Source organism: Myxocyprinus asiaticus, chromosome 42 (genome assembly GCF_019703515.2).
Source record: "Myxocyprinus asiaticus isolate MX2 ecotype Aquarium Trade chromosome 42, UBuf_Myxa_2, whole genome shotgun sequence".
Lineage (NCBI taxonomy): Eukaryota > Metazoa > Chordata > Actinopteri > Cypriniformes > Catostomidae > Myxocyprinus > Myxocyprinus asiaticus.
In genome coordinates, this window is record NC_059385.1 from 7,544,530 (window position 1) to 7,557,233 (window position 12,704).

General features: G+C 37.3%; 1 protein-coding gene across 3 annotated transcripts in view; it reads right to left on the reverse strand.

Moving 5' to 3' along the window:
• LOC127433000 (kin of IRRE-like protein 3) overlaps positions 1-12,704 on the reverse strand; it is a 198,485-nt gene that overhangs the window by 69,297 nt on the left and 116,484 nt on the right. For all 3 annotated transcript variants that reach the window (XM_051684579.1, XM_051684578.1, XM_051684577.1), the window contains exon 2: positions 3,344-3,493. In XM_051684579.1, coding sequence (XP_051540539.1) covers positions 3,344-3,493 — 150 coding nt within the window. The remainder of the gene's footprint in view (positions 1-3,343; positions 3,494-12,704) is intronic.

Consider the following 12,704-nt stretch of genomic DNA (forward strand, 5'->3'; position numbering starts at 1 on the left):
AAGTAGAGCTTAACAAAATGTACTTGAAGGAATAGTTTACCCAAAAATGTAAATTCTGTTATCCTTTTACTCACCCTCATGTTTTTCCAAACCCTTATGACTTTCTTTATTCCACTGAACACAAAAGGAGATGTTAGACAGAATATTAGACTCAGTCACCATTCACTTTTAACCATGTGCGACCCAGCGTTCTTCAGCGCGGACATTGTTTTATGGCTTCACTATACGCAATGCATGATTTAAATTCCTTTAATCCGACTGATCTCAGTTCAGAGGACACTGAGCTGTCAGTAAAGGGTTAAACTTTTGACGTAAGGAGTCATGTGACAAAACAACATGGCGCTTATCACAGTGGAGTCACAGTGGAGTCAAAAGATTAGAGTTTCTAGTTTCATCCGATATGTCATTTTTTAAATTTGAGTGATTTATCATAAAATGGTACATTGTTAAACACAATGACCACTATAGTGGACAATAGCACTAGTTTTTCATTGGAAAATCCATTTGAAATCCTATATTTACTGTGCATTTTCACATTGTGAAAAAAAATTGCTTAAATGGAGTTAGGATAAAAATCAGTTGCATTTCAAACTGTTCTGAGACCAGTGCAGACAGACTGGAGATTAAGTAATTCACTAAATAGGGAGCAAGGGAGCAAGGGAACAAGGGAGCATCCTATAGATTTCTTATGCAGCTAAGTGCATTCACTCCTAACATCCGGTCAAAGTTCAGTTTCAGGCTGCAGATGATGTTTGGACCACTCAACATGTTTGGCAGACACAGGGCAATGTTAATCAGTACTTTTGCAGAATTTATAATGTATCATTTTATTTTAACATGGTTGGCAGTGATTGGACGATGCTGGCCATTACTTTCAATCAGAAATATTTAAGCTAATTTCTAATTGGTAAAATGCTTCAGCACTGGCTATCACTTGTTTGTTTGACAGTGCAAAGAGATAACATTGATATTTTATTGCCAAAGTAGAAAAATATATATAAAACATTGTAACATAAAAGCAGAGACTATTTAGCTCAGGCCACTTCTATTAAAATGAATGGGAGAAATTGGATCACCCAGCCAAGAAGCTCTAGTGCCCAGTGGTCAACAGATTTAGAAAGAAAGTCCCACCTTACAGTTAAAGGAGCCAATCACCTTATAGATACTGACATCACCTGTCAACGCGCATTAGCTACACAAGACGGTAAAATAGTTTTTTTTAGCATAATCTGAGGTAAAGAAGCGTAATTTATGATACCAGCGTTGTCAGATTTTCCTGCCGATTTGAAATATGTTTTTTGATCGTAATCTTGACCAAACTTTTTTGAGATTTTGGTGTTCCCCCATTCAAGTAGATAGGAGCTGCACTGTCATGACTGGAAATTGTCAGAGACTATTTAGCAGAGTCACTTCTTTGTGACTTCACGGGTCACTTCTTTTTAAATGAATGGGAGAAAGTGGAACACCAACCAAAGAGCTCTAGCACCCAACGGTCAACGGATGTAGAAAGGAATTCCCGCCTTACAGGTAAAAGAGCTAATCAACTTTTAGATACAGACATCACCTGTCAATCATCTTGCTAACACACATGCTCTATACAAGAAGGGAAAATTGTGTGTTTTAGCATAATATGAGGTAAAGATAATTTAAAGATAAAGATATGGCAGACAATATTTTCATCCAAACCCTGGTGCAAATAATGGTAGATACTAATTGCACACTGGTGTGTGTGAGTCTGAGCGTCCACCCGTCTTAGGCCTTCAGAATTTCTGCAGAATCCCTCAACAGTGCAAATGAATGGCCATCTAAAGTCAGATTGTCAGATTCTTCAACCAATCAGATTGATTTATTTGTTCTTGCTGGGTGTGGTCTTTAGATATGTCCCAGTCCTTCTAGCTGGCCTTGAGTGACGCAATCACGCTTTAAGTGATGTACATAATTTAAAAAAGAAGAGCGCGAGATTTTGCTTATGAGTTAGCTATCACTGCCACATCACCATTGAGAAAGAGACCCTTATGGATGTAAAAACCTGAGATGTTCTGCATGATCATGCAATTGATTAATTAAACAGGAAAGGAGGGCTGATTTTCACTTCAAGCAAATTGGTAAGTGCTTTTTGCATTGTAATAGCAACATCAGGAGTTTTCTAAGTGTAAATTAGTCTGCTGGAGCATTCAGTGTCAGATCAAGTTTTGAAAAGTAACCGTGTAACCTTATGAAACAAAATTTATTGCAAATATTATTAGAGAGCTTTTTCTTGGTATTAGACCTCCTTGGTTCTGGCTTTCGTGCTTGGACGTGTTTTTAAAATGTAAATTGGTATTGTTTGCTGACTGCCACATAATGTATGATAGGCATACGGTGTCTTATTCATTGTGAAACTTTGTTTTCTTAATGGCATGAATCGCAATGTAGGCCTAGACTTAAAATGCATGGGCCGCCACTGGTTTTCACCAAAATTTAAATATTAACATACAGATTAACATTAACCCCTACCCCTAAACCTAACCTTAACCTTACCTTAGAAAAAATAACCTTGGTTTTTCTACAGTAACCATGATGTCAACATGGTATTTTTTGTAAATTTACAGTAACCACCAAATTAACCATGGTTACTATATTATCACCATTTTACTGTACTAACACCATGGTTAGTTGTGTTAAAACGATAGTTTCTTCCAAAAAAACATGGTTACTACAATATTAGTAATACAGTGATGCAATGTAAACACAAGCAATGCCGAGCCGCAGGAATGAGTGTGATCGACAGACCCCTCCTACGGATCAAACCCTTCTCTGCACTCCCTGACATTCTCCGTGACCAAATCACTGTGATGAAATCAACATTTATATTAATTACTATTACTTTCAGTAGTATTTAATGAGAAAGATTAAATATTAAGAGTGGAAACAGGAAATCGGATGGGAAAAAGAGTGGGACAAAAGGCGGATTCTAACTGCGATCGCTAGGACAACTCTACACATATACACATCGTCTTTAAACCCCACGCCACTGCAGCGACACCTTGTACACCAATACACATTGTTCCAAAGCAGCTTTACAGAAAATCAGCTGTATTGTCTGTAACAATTTAAAAACCAACACTCTTAGAAACATAATGAACAATTTGATAAAAAAAAAAAAATCTGACTTTAAAATGTAGTCACGCAGCAGTCACGTCCGGGTCTCAGGAGGTTAATGTACAGAAAAAAGATGCGATGAAAGTGAATGGTGAGTGAGGCTTTTGCATTCCACATACAGAAGAAACATAGTCATATGGGTTTGTAACAATATGAGTGTGGGTAAATGATGACATAATTTGACAAAACTCTGCAGCATTACCTGATAGGTCTCGGTTGACACCCAAAGCGAGGCCGTCTTTGACCCAGAGCACCATGCCATGATATCCAGTGATGGAGCATGGCAGGGTCACGGGCTGCCCGGCTACTACCACCAGGTCATGGGGCTGCTGGACAAACACAACACAGGTTCCTAAAACAGAGAGGGAGAAATAGAGAAAGGAAGGTCACAATCATCAAATACAATTTGTCAGTGCTCACTGCCCCTGCCAAAGGATTAATAAAAAAACACCCTTTTAATTGAGGATCATTATTATGAGCCTAGTAAATCTATTCAAACTCCAGAAACCACTTTGTAGAATAAATCGATAAATTTGAGTTTTATGTCACTTGGAACCTTGATAAATTGAACTGACACACCGTAGTGTGAGAGTAGGTGTCTCGCAGTTAGAAAAGCTGAACATGACACTGCTGAGATCCACAAGACTGTAGCATCGGACCATACATCAGCTCTCCACTGAAGCTCCTCAAACTCTCATCTCACTCCAAAAACTTAGCTTATCAGGCAAAATAACTTTCCTCTGGACAAACCCTCGCCATGTGAGATGACACACTTGGTGATGCTCTGGAACAGCCGCTTGCAGATGGCTGTTCACCTTGAAGTGTAATAGAATGAACTGCAAATGAAAAAGCACCCTGAAGGTAAGCAGTCTTCAATGCAGGAGGTGAAAAGGATGTTACCTTTCTCATTAAATTGCAGGGAGACATGCAGAGCGGCATAAGGGGGAAACGGCATAAGAGCGTCAACAGAAAGCGAATATATATTTCTGTGAGAATATATTCACTGAAGTTTCCTGAGAAATAAACAACTCACCCTTTCAACACGCTGTCTTCCCTCACCTTTTTTTGTCGTTTAATGTGAAAACAGTTGACACATCAGAGGAATGGAGGAGCCTCATGCATCTCTAGAGACCACTTTGGTCGATTTTGTCTTAAATTCAATAAAGTGCAGCTCTGTAAGGTGCATCTTTCATAAATAGCACTCGGCCGTGATGTGGCAGAATTTCTTTGGGCAGAGGTGTAAAACGGCAGTGATGCCGAACAACTCGTTGTCTAATTTGGGCGTTCTGAGTTAACACCTCTTATTCTCACATTTTATCTTAACTTCCATCAGCACTAAAACTTGCACAAAACATTGCCATAGAGGTGTTTTTTATTCCTCTATCCTTGTTAAAGGTGTGCAGGGTGTCGCAAATCATTGATTTTTGATTTCAGACATTGGCATCTTGACAAATCTGGGCAGAGTTTGAATGGACTACTTCTATGATACTTCACTTACATTGCATGGAAAAGAGCAACTTGGTCACTCTGCCTAGTCTCCTTTTATGTTCCACAGAAGATAGCAAATCAAACATTTTTGGAACAACAGGAGGGTGGGTAAATGTTAACAGAATTTTCAATTTGGGCTGAACTATTCCTTTAATAAAAATTGGTAGTCACAGAGACACAAGAATGAATGCTGTGTTTCCTACTATTGGCCAGATCAGTGTGTTTTTGAGAGATCTTCAGGGTTGCCCTGGCATTTCAAACACTTATAAAATTGACAGAGCACAATGATGAAATGTCACGACAGTCCTCTGGCCACACAGTAATAAAAAATGTTTTAGTTTTGTGAAAACTTGCAAACTTCATTAAAAGTTTACAATAGAATTGACTGAGTGGGAATATAAATATTCCAGGTCTGCAAGAACTTCCAAAAATGGCAGTGATGTCATTTTAATATCTGAATAGTGTTACACATTTTATAAAATTCACCACTTCTGATGTTCAGACTCTTCCACATACAAGAATCCTCTCATAAATCACAACTACTGAGCCACCACTCAATGTATCCTAATGGTAATGCTTCCTTTTGAAATCCATTGCTATTTTCTACTATTGCCATTCAACTCATTTATACTGACACTGAACATGTTTACATGCACACCAATACGCCGAATATCTACCAAAAATCAGCTTTTAAAAAAAATCCAGCCTGATCTCATGAAAACTGTGTGACTGTGGCAACATTTTTGTTCATTACACGTTCCTTTCACGTTTTGCTGCAGTTCCGAGTTGAAATGTCCGCTAAATGTTCTTTTAATGTTCTCCCCAAAAAGATGAGGTTTTTAAGGTTAATGCATTATGGACTTTTAAATGAGTAAAACCCACCTCTGTAACCTAAACATTTAACCAAAATCTAACCAATAGTGTCCTAAAAAGCAAATGTGATCTTTTTTCCTATTTTTGAAATGAACAAAACTGACGTCCCTACCCTAACTACTACATTTAAAACCTAAACAATAGTGTCATAAAAGCAAATGTGAAGTGAACAAAACAGCCATCCTTACCCTAAACTCGACATCTAAACCTAACCGATAGTGTCATACATTTTCATTTCAAGGCGTTTTATGGTGGCATACGTGTTGACTCGCTTGCTTTACTGCCCTCGAACCCTGGTCTTCGCATTCAAATTCGACACTCTATCAGTTGTGCCATCGCAAAAATAAATTATATGGTACTTAAATAAGCTTGTATATGTATTGGTAATGTAACCAATTAAAACCAAAATTTAAATTTATCGTATTTTGAATCATACGTTATTTTAAAAGTGTTTTCATGTAAAAAGATAGTAATGTGTGGGGAACAGAGCAAAAAAATATGTTTATAAAGTGTTAATCTGCTGTGTTACTCATGATTTGTGTGAAAGTTATTAAAACTTGTTGTCGTAGCGCCTCTAGTGTGTTTTTCATCAGAACGATTGAACGAGGCACGTAAAACACATTTCACAAAAATGTAGCTATAGTCATGTTTTACTATGAGATCAGGTTGAAAAAAATCAGAGAATTCAGGAAAATTGTGTTTACATGTTGTGACGAGGTGGAGGGCGTGGCCGGGACGTAACGATGGACATCCGGTGCTGAATCAGCCCAGTCAGTGGGAGAGGGATAAAGAGGAGCCGGGGACGCCAGTTAGAGAGAGAGAGTGTGTGCTGTGTGTGTGTTTTATGTTAAGTTTAAGTTCAGTTATGTAATTAAAGTTTCACTGACTGCTCAGCCGGTTCCCGCCTCCTCCTTACCCATCCTTTACCTGTTACACATGTGATTTGAAATCATTGGCTAATTCTATGCCTTTGATGTTAAAAGATAAACAGGTATGAGCACAACACTTGCGCACATTGGATAAGCCGGTAAAAACACTCGTAAAGGTGTATAAAACAAAGCCATTTAAGGTATTTACCTGACCTTACACGTTGTCGACTTTATAGGCATGCTCATTAATTGGTATTAATTACTGTGTTAACAGTTGGTAAGATGTTACCTTCAACAACAGCCTCGAACAAGGACAAACAATGGTTAACATTATTTTTCTTGTCTGCGCAGTAGATAGGAAATCGTTTCAGAGGCAGAGCAAGTTAGATTATGAAAACAACTATTTTTTTCTTTCTTTGAAATAACAGGTACTGATAAATCTTGCATAATAAGACAACATGTATTAAGAATGTAAATAGGGTCCATTTGGATTTTAATTTTGATGTGAACTGTCAGAATCAAAGGGCATTTTGAAGACCTTCACATTATTTTGATCAATTATATGTTCTAGATTGCAATGACAGATGTAAAGAGTGAAATGCACCACCCGAAACAAATGTATCATCTCCAGCTGAGGCATCACAGCATCTTTTTGTTTATGAGATGCAGCAGTTGTGTTTCATGTAGGCAGACCAATATCCACGGCAGGGGCTCTAGGAACCATGGACACCTCTAATGAGAGCCACAAATAGATAAATAAATCCAATCATTACATTCAGAGGTTTGGCGCATCCCCTCGCAGTGGGTAAAGCACCTCAAGTCAAATCTAGACAAATGAATTTTGTTATTGGATTCCTGCGGTTCCATTTCCTGGACACAAATTTAAATATCACTCCCAGACGATGTCAATTCCGAATGTAACAAAGGGAGAGAAAAACAGCATGCAGGCAAGGCATTGAACCCTCCTGGAGAAAAGAAGCAGAGAGAGAATAACAGCGAGAGAAATATGAATGGGAAATGATTTACAAGATCAGCATACAAGATTGATTGGGTTTATTGTATTATTGCATTTTGAAAGCTAAGTGTTACCTGAACATAGAATCTTGTTTATTTTTAGAATGCAAGTTTAGTGCAGTACATGCCAAGGTGTTATCTTAGGTGTTTTCTTGAAATTCTGATTTCCCAGTGTATTAATCCAAAATGTGTTAATGATTTGCACTGTAGAAGTGAAAAATTTCTTTACTCCCATATGGCGCAGTTGATCAGTTTCCTTGTGGTAAAGATTTGTGTCTAACAGTGAACAGTTGTAAATGTTTAAATTAACATTAATCAAGATGAATAAATGCTGTAAAAAAATGTCACTTTTAGTTTATGATACCTAATGCATTTACTAATTAAAACGAATAGAATCCTATTGTAAAGTGTTACCATTTTTAATAAAGACAAAATGAAAGTGCGTTCATGACGCATAATGTGACGCATATTCAAGTGAAACAGTATAGTCAGTAGGAAATAATGTAGGATAGGATTTTACTCTTCGGGATTTGATTGGATCAATATTGGGTGGCAATGTTATTATTTGTTCATGTTTTACCAGACAACGTAGACTTGGGTCTGTCAGCTGAAACAGCTAGATCTCACATAAAAATCGGCAAGTGTGTGCCGATTTGTCTTTAGCAGAAATCGGTATACGTTAACTGAATCTTAAAACACTGCCCCAGAGGCTAAAGAGATAAGTGTTTTAGAGAATATAAACAAGTGTGACATCCATTTATATCCAGGAGAGGTCACCAGAAGCCAGTTGTAAAAATAAATGTTTTCAGCTTTACAGGTTATAAAACAGTGAAGAGAAATGCTTATTTTATTTAATCTACCCCCCAACCAAAACCCAAATCTAACCTTAACCATTAGTAGAGACAAAATGCAATGTTAGGGATAAAAATACAACCTCCTTATCACGCTCGTGATTGTTTATAAAAGCATGATTATCTCCTCGTTTGAATGGGGATTGAACTGTGGTCTCCTGTGCAACTGATGCAATATGCTACCAGTCGCGCCATGAGGGAAAGTGACAGTGGAGGAGCTGTTGGGAGATAGGACATGTCAGTGAGTCGGCATACTGTTGCCGATCCTAGTGTACTGGAACTTTCGGAAACAGCATGCCGACTTTCTGTGTGATCATGTTTGCTGAAAAGTTGTTTCAGGGGTGGACAAAGTATTTACGTTTTAATGAAATATTAAGAAAACAAACTGTTTTTCCTTTTTTGATAACATACACTGATGAATCGTGCACAATAAGATCAGGGACATTTATTAAGAATAATAAATTAATAAATTAAATTAAAGAGGGTTTTTGATTTCACATTGTTTTAGGCATCAGCAACACATACAATCTACAAACTAATTTGGATTTTATGAGGTGGATTTAGCCATTGTCTGAATATGTTACCTGTGGAAGAGCAGAAGCAGCTTTATTTAACTGTGGAAGCTGAAGGGTCAGCTGAGAGGAGCAATTCGCCTGCAGTAAACAGTGTCAGCAATTTATGCCTGAGTGCTGCTGATGCTACAGCTCATTAAAATAAACGCCCTCTAGCATCTTTACCTCCTCCAGAGAGAAACAGACAGAGAGAGAGAGACAGAGAGAGAAATGGAGAGCCGTTTGTGCAAGAGGCAATCAGCTCTGTTGTCTCGTTGTCAAAGGTCTACTTTACCACAGTACTTTAGAGGTGTTTAGAAACTGCATGTCATAAGCCTCTCTAATGGTACAGTGAAATTGGTCAAAAGCCGAAGGATTTTGTGTAGAAAAACAATTACTTTATTGTTTTTCTTCTAACCTTCCCATGCCTTACATTAGTCTGCGATGAACAAAGTAAGCAGCTACCTGAGGTACAAGAGAAACAGGTGGAAGATTAATCTAGCATGCAACAGAATTATTACAAAAGATTTTCTTAGTCAAGGCAAAAAAAACAACAAAACATCCAGTGGTAAAATGACTCATGATTGAGGATTAAACTGCCGTCGCTAAAAATAAACAGCCAGGACAGACGAATCTCTAAATCTAATCCTGTGCGGAATAAAATAAACAAACCAAAACAATATATATATATATATATATATATATATAAACACATACCGAAGCATCATATTAAAGTGTGACTGACAGATAGCTGATCTGTTGTCCTCTTTGGCGCCTCCAACAAAAATAAGACTGCGACTTGTTCCACCAAAGACATGCCTTGAAAGATTGTGAGTAGTTTTGCAAAATGCAGTGCAAAATTGCACTTGCTTTCCAAGAGTGAGAGCTCTTCCTGTATCAGAAAATAGGTTCGGCTGGCCTGGCCCTCTCCACTCGAAGCAAAAGGCATTGTGCATGACAGAACTGGAACATGAATCGCTTTGATTTCTGGATTGATTTCTCAACTGAGTCTTCAAAACTCACAAATTCAAAACCGAACTGTTAGCCAAGAGAAATCAGAGGGCCTTCAATTCCACCCAGACCTCTCTGCTCTTCAAAAGATGGGCATAATCTGAATCATGAAACCACAAAATTCAAACACTCGAGAAGTTAAATTCCCAGTACCTGAATAGCGCTTTTCTTGTATGTCTTGGATTTGCCGATTGAAATAAACATGATTATGCACCAGAGAAGGTGTATTTATTGATCTTCTTTATGTGTTTCTATGATTTCTGAAAAAGCTTTTTTTCTCTAACAAACCTGTACTTCAAAGCGAATAAAAAACCTTCGGCACAACCTTGAAATACAAAAGGACATATAGAATAACAATGCCAAACTGCTTGATCTTTTTCCCTGGTTCTAGTTAATTGTGACCTCGTTAGAATGGGTTTTTAAATCTTGATACATTCTGAAAGTTGAAGATCATTACATAGTAAGTCAGTAACTACGGTAACTGTAACAGAAAAAGTCGTTGTTGAATTAAACATGTCTCAAGAGGTCAATTAACATTCTAATAGAGGTGCTGAAATAATACTTTTCTATTTTACAAAAAGACTAAAAATAGTCCATCAATAAAGAAAATCAGACTGGACACTGATCAACAACACATCACAGCCTTTTGAGAAAAATCAAATCTACTTCTACAATGAACAGACAATCGGGAGTGACGGACTCGTCTGTGTGGAGGGAAGTTATTTGTGAGAAGACAGGATATCTTATTTGGGGAAACAGATTACTGTAGGTTGTAATTAGGTGTTGGGAAAATGATCAACTCATGCAAGGATGGTTGCGATTCATTCCCTTTTCTCGAAAATCTAGAGATAAAAATTATTATTATGCCATTATTCTGATAAATGATCCATGTATACGAAAATCAAATACAGTACTAAAGTTCTCTTGACCATATTTGCTGTAGGTCTGCCTGCAAATGAACTTTTGTTGAACTATTGTTACAATTTTAAATTAACATGAAATGCTGTTTTCAACCTAATTTTATGCCTTTCCAAGTGAAACAGGATATCTTGATTTGACTGAATTGTTAAAAGTGGGCATTAAAGGGATACTTCACTCAAAAATGTAATGACATTCTCTTTCCATATGACTTTCTTTCTTCTGTGGTACACAAAAAATGATATAAGGCAGAAGGTCAGCCTCAGTCACTATTCACTTTCATTGCATCTGTTTTTCATGAAAGTGAATGGTGACTGAGGCTGACAGTCCCTCATATTCTGCATCTCCTTTTGTGTTCCATGGAAGCACGAAAGTCATATGGGTTTGTAACAAAATGAGGGTGAGGAAATGGTGATAGAATTTTCATTTTAGATGAACTGTCCCTTAACCTCCTGTGACCCCCGTCCACATGTGTGGATGTTGTATTTTGGCTTCGCTATAAGCACCGCATAATTTAAATGAATTAAAACTGACTGAATGCTGTTCACAAGACTCTACACTGTAATTTAATGGTTAAACGTCTAGCACCACGTCACGTGACACAACAGCATGACGTTGATTTCCGTGAGGCGCTACTATGGACACAGCGCCAACAAAAGTGCCTCTGGTTAGAAACCTCTTTAAGTTTTTTGATTGACACCTGTTTGTAAAGATTAGCGTTTCTAGTTTCGTTTGATATGCCACTTTAAAAAATCTATAAATTTTTTGTGCATCAGTGCACTATCATATATACAGTATATGAAGTCCACTTATGTGGAAATTAGGACCACATTCCCTCAAAAGTATTTCACTAAATAGGGAGCAATTGAGCAAGGGTGCAACCTATAGCTTTCTATGCAGGTAACTGCATTCTATCCTAAAAAGTTTAGTTTCAGGCAGCAGATGATGTTTGGACCACTTAACATGTTTGACAGACATGGGACAATGATAATCAGTAAATAGATTCAAAATTTGATTATGCTAAATTTTATTTTAATATGGCTGGCAGTGATTTGATGATGCTGGCCATTTATTTTAATCAGAATTATTTATTCAGCTTTATAGAAAATCAGCTGTAATGTCTATAATGTCATAAAAACACGAATAACCAACACTCCTGGACAAAAAAATCTAACTTTCTATTGGTATTACTTAAAATTTCACAACGTAGTCCTGCTGTCCACATATGTCAATTATTAGTTATCAAATATTAGGAAAACTATTTGCTCTCGAATTTTTAATAATTTTTTTTTTTTGCTTGTTTATTTGGTGCTACTAGTTACAAATCAAAAAGGGAAATGGAAAATGCACACACCAGTCATGCAGGGGTCTAAAATAAATAAACCAATCAATTTCTGATGGACAAAATTAAGTCCCGCCCTCCTTTTTTGTTGAATCTCCTGTCGCAAATGCGTAAGATTAAGGAAGTAAAATGGGTTGCAAACAGTGTTTCATGTTTAAACTGCAATATGGGTTTACATCAACATAAGGGAGAGTTATTGATGACAGAATCTTGATTTTTGGGCAAACTGTCCCTTCAAATACAAGAATGGAGCCAGGTGGTTCAGAGACATTTTGATAAAAGTTTACAAAAACAAACTTCTTTTCATTTGTAATAACATGCAACAATAAACTGTACACAGTAAGACTAAGAACGTGAATTAAGTAAATAGGGTCAATTTTTATTTTATGTTGCCTTTAACCACAAGATTCAATTATGAACGAGACTGCTCTTCTGACTGCTAAGATCAAAACAGGTGCATTAGAACATCAAAGAGCAGAAAACTAGAACAGGGTCTAAATTACAAATTGTAATCCCCAACTAGTGTTGTCAAAAGTACCAGTACTTCGGGGGCCTGGGTAGCTCAGTGGTAAAATACGCTGGCGTGCTGAGTGACTCCAGCCAGGTCTCCTAAGCAACCAAATTGGCCCGGTTGCTAGGGAGGGTA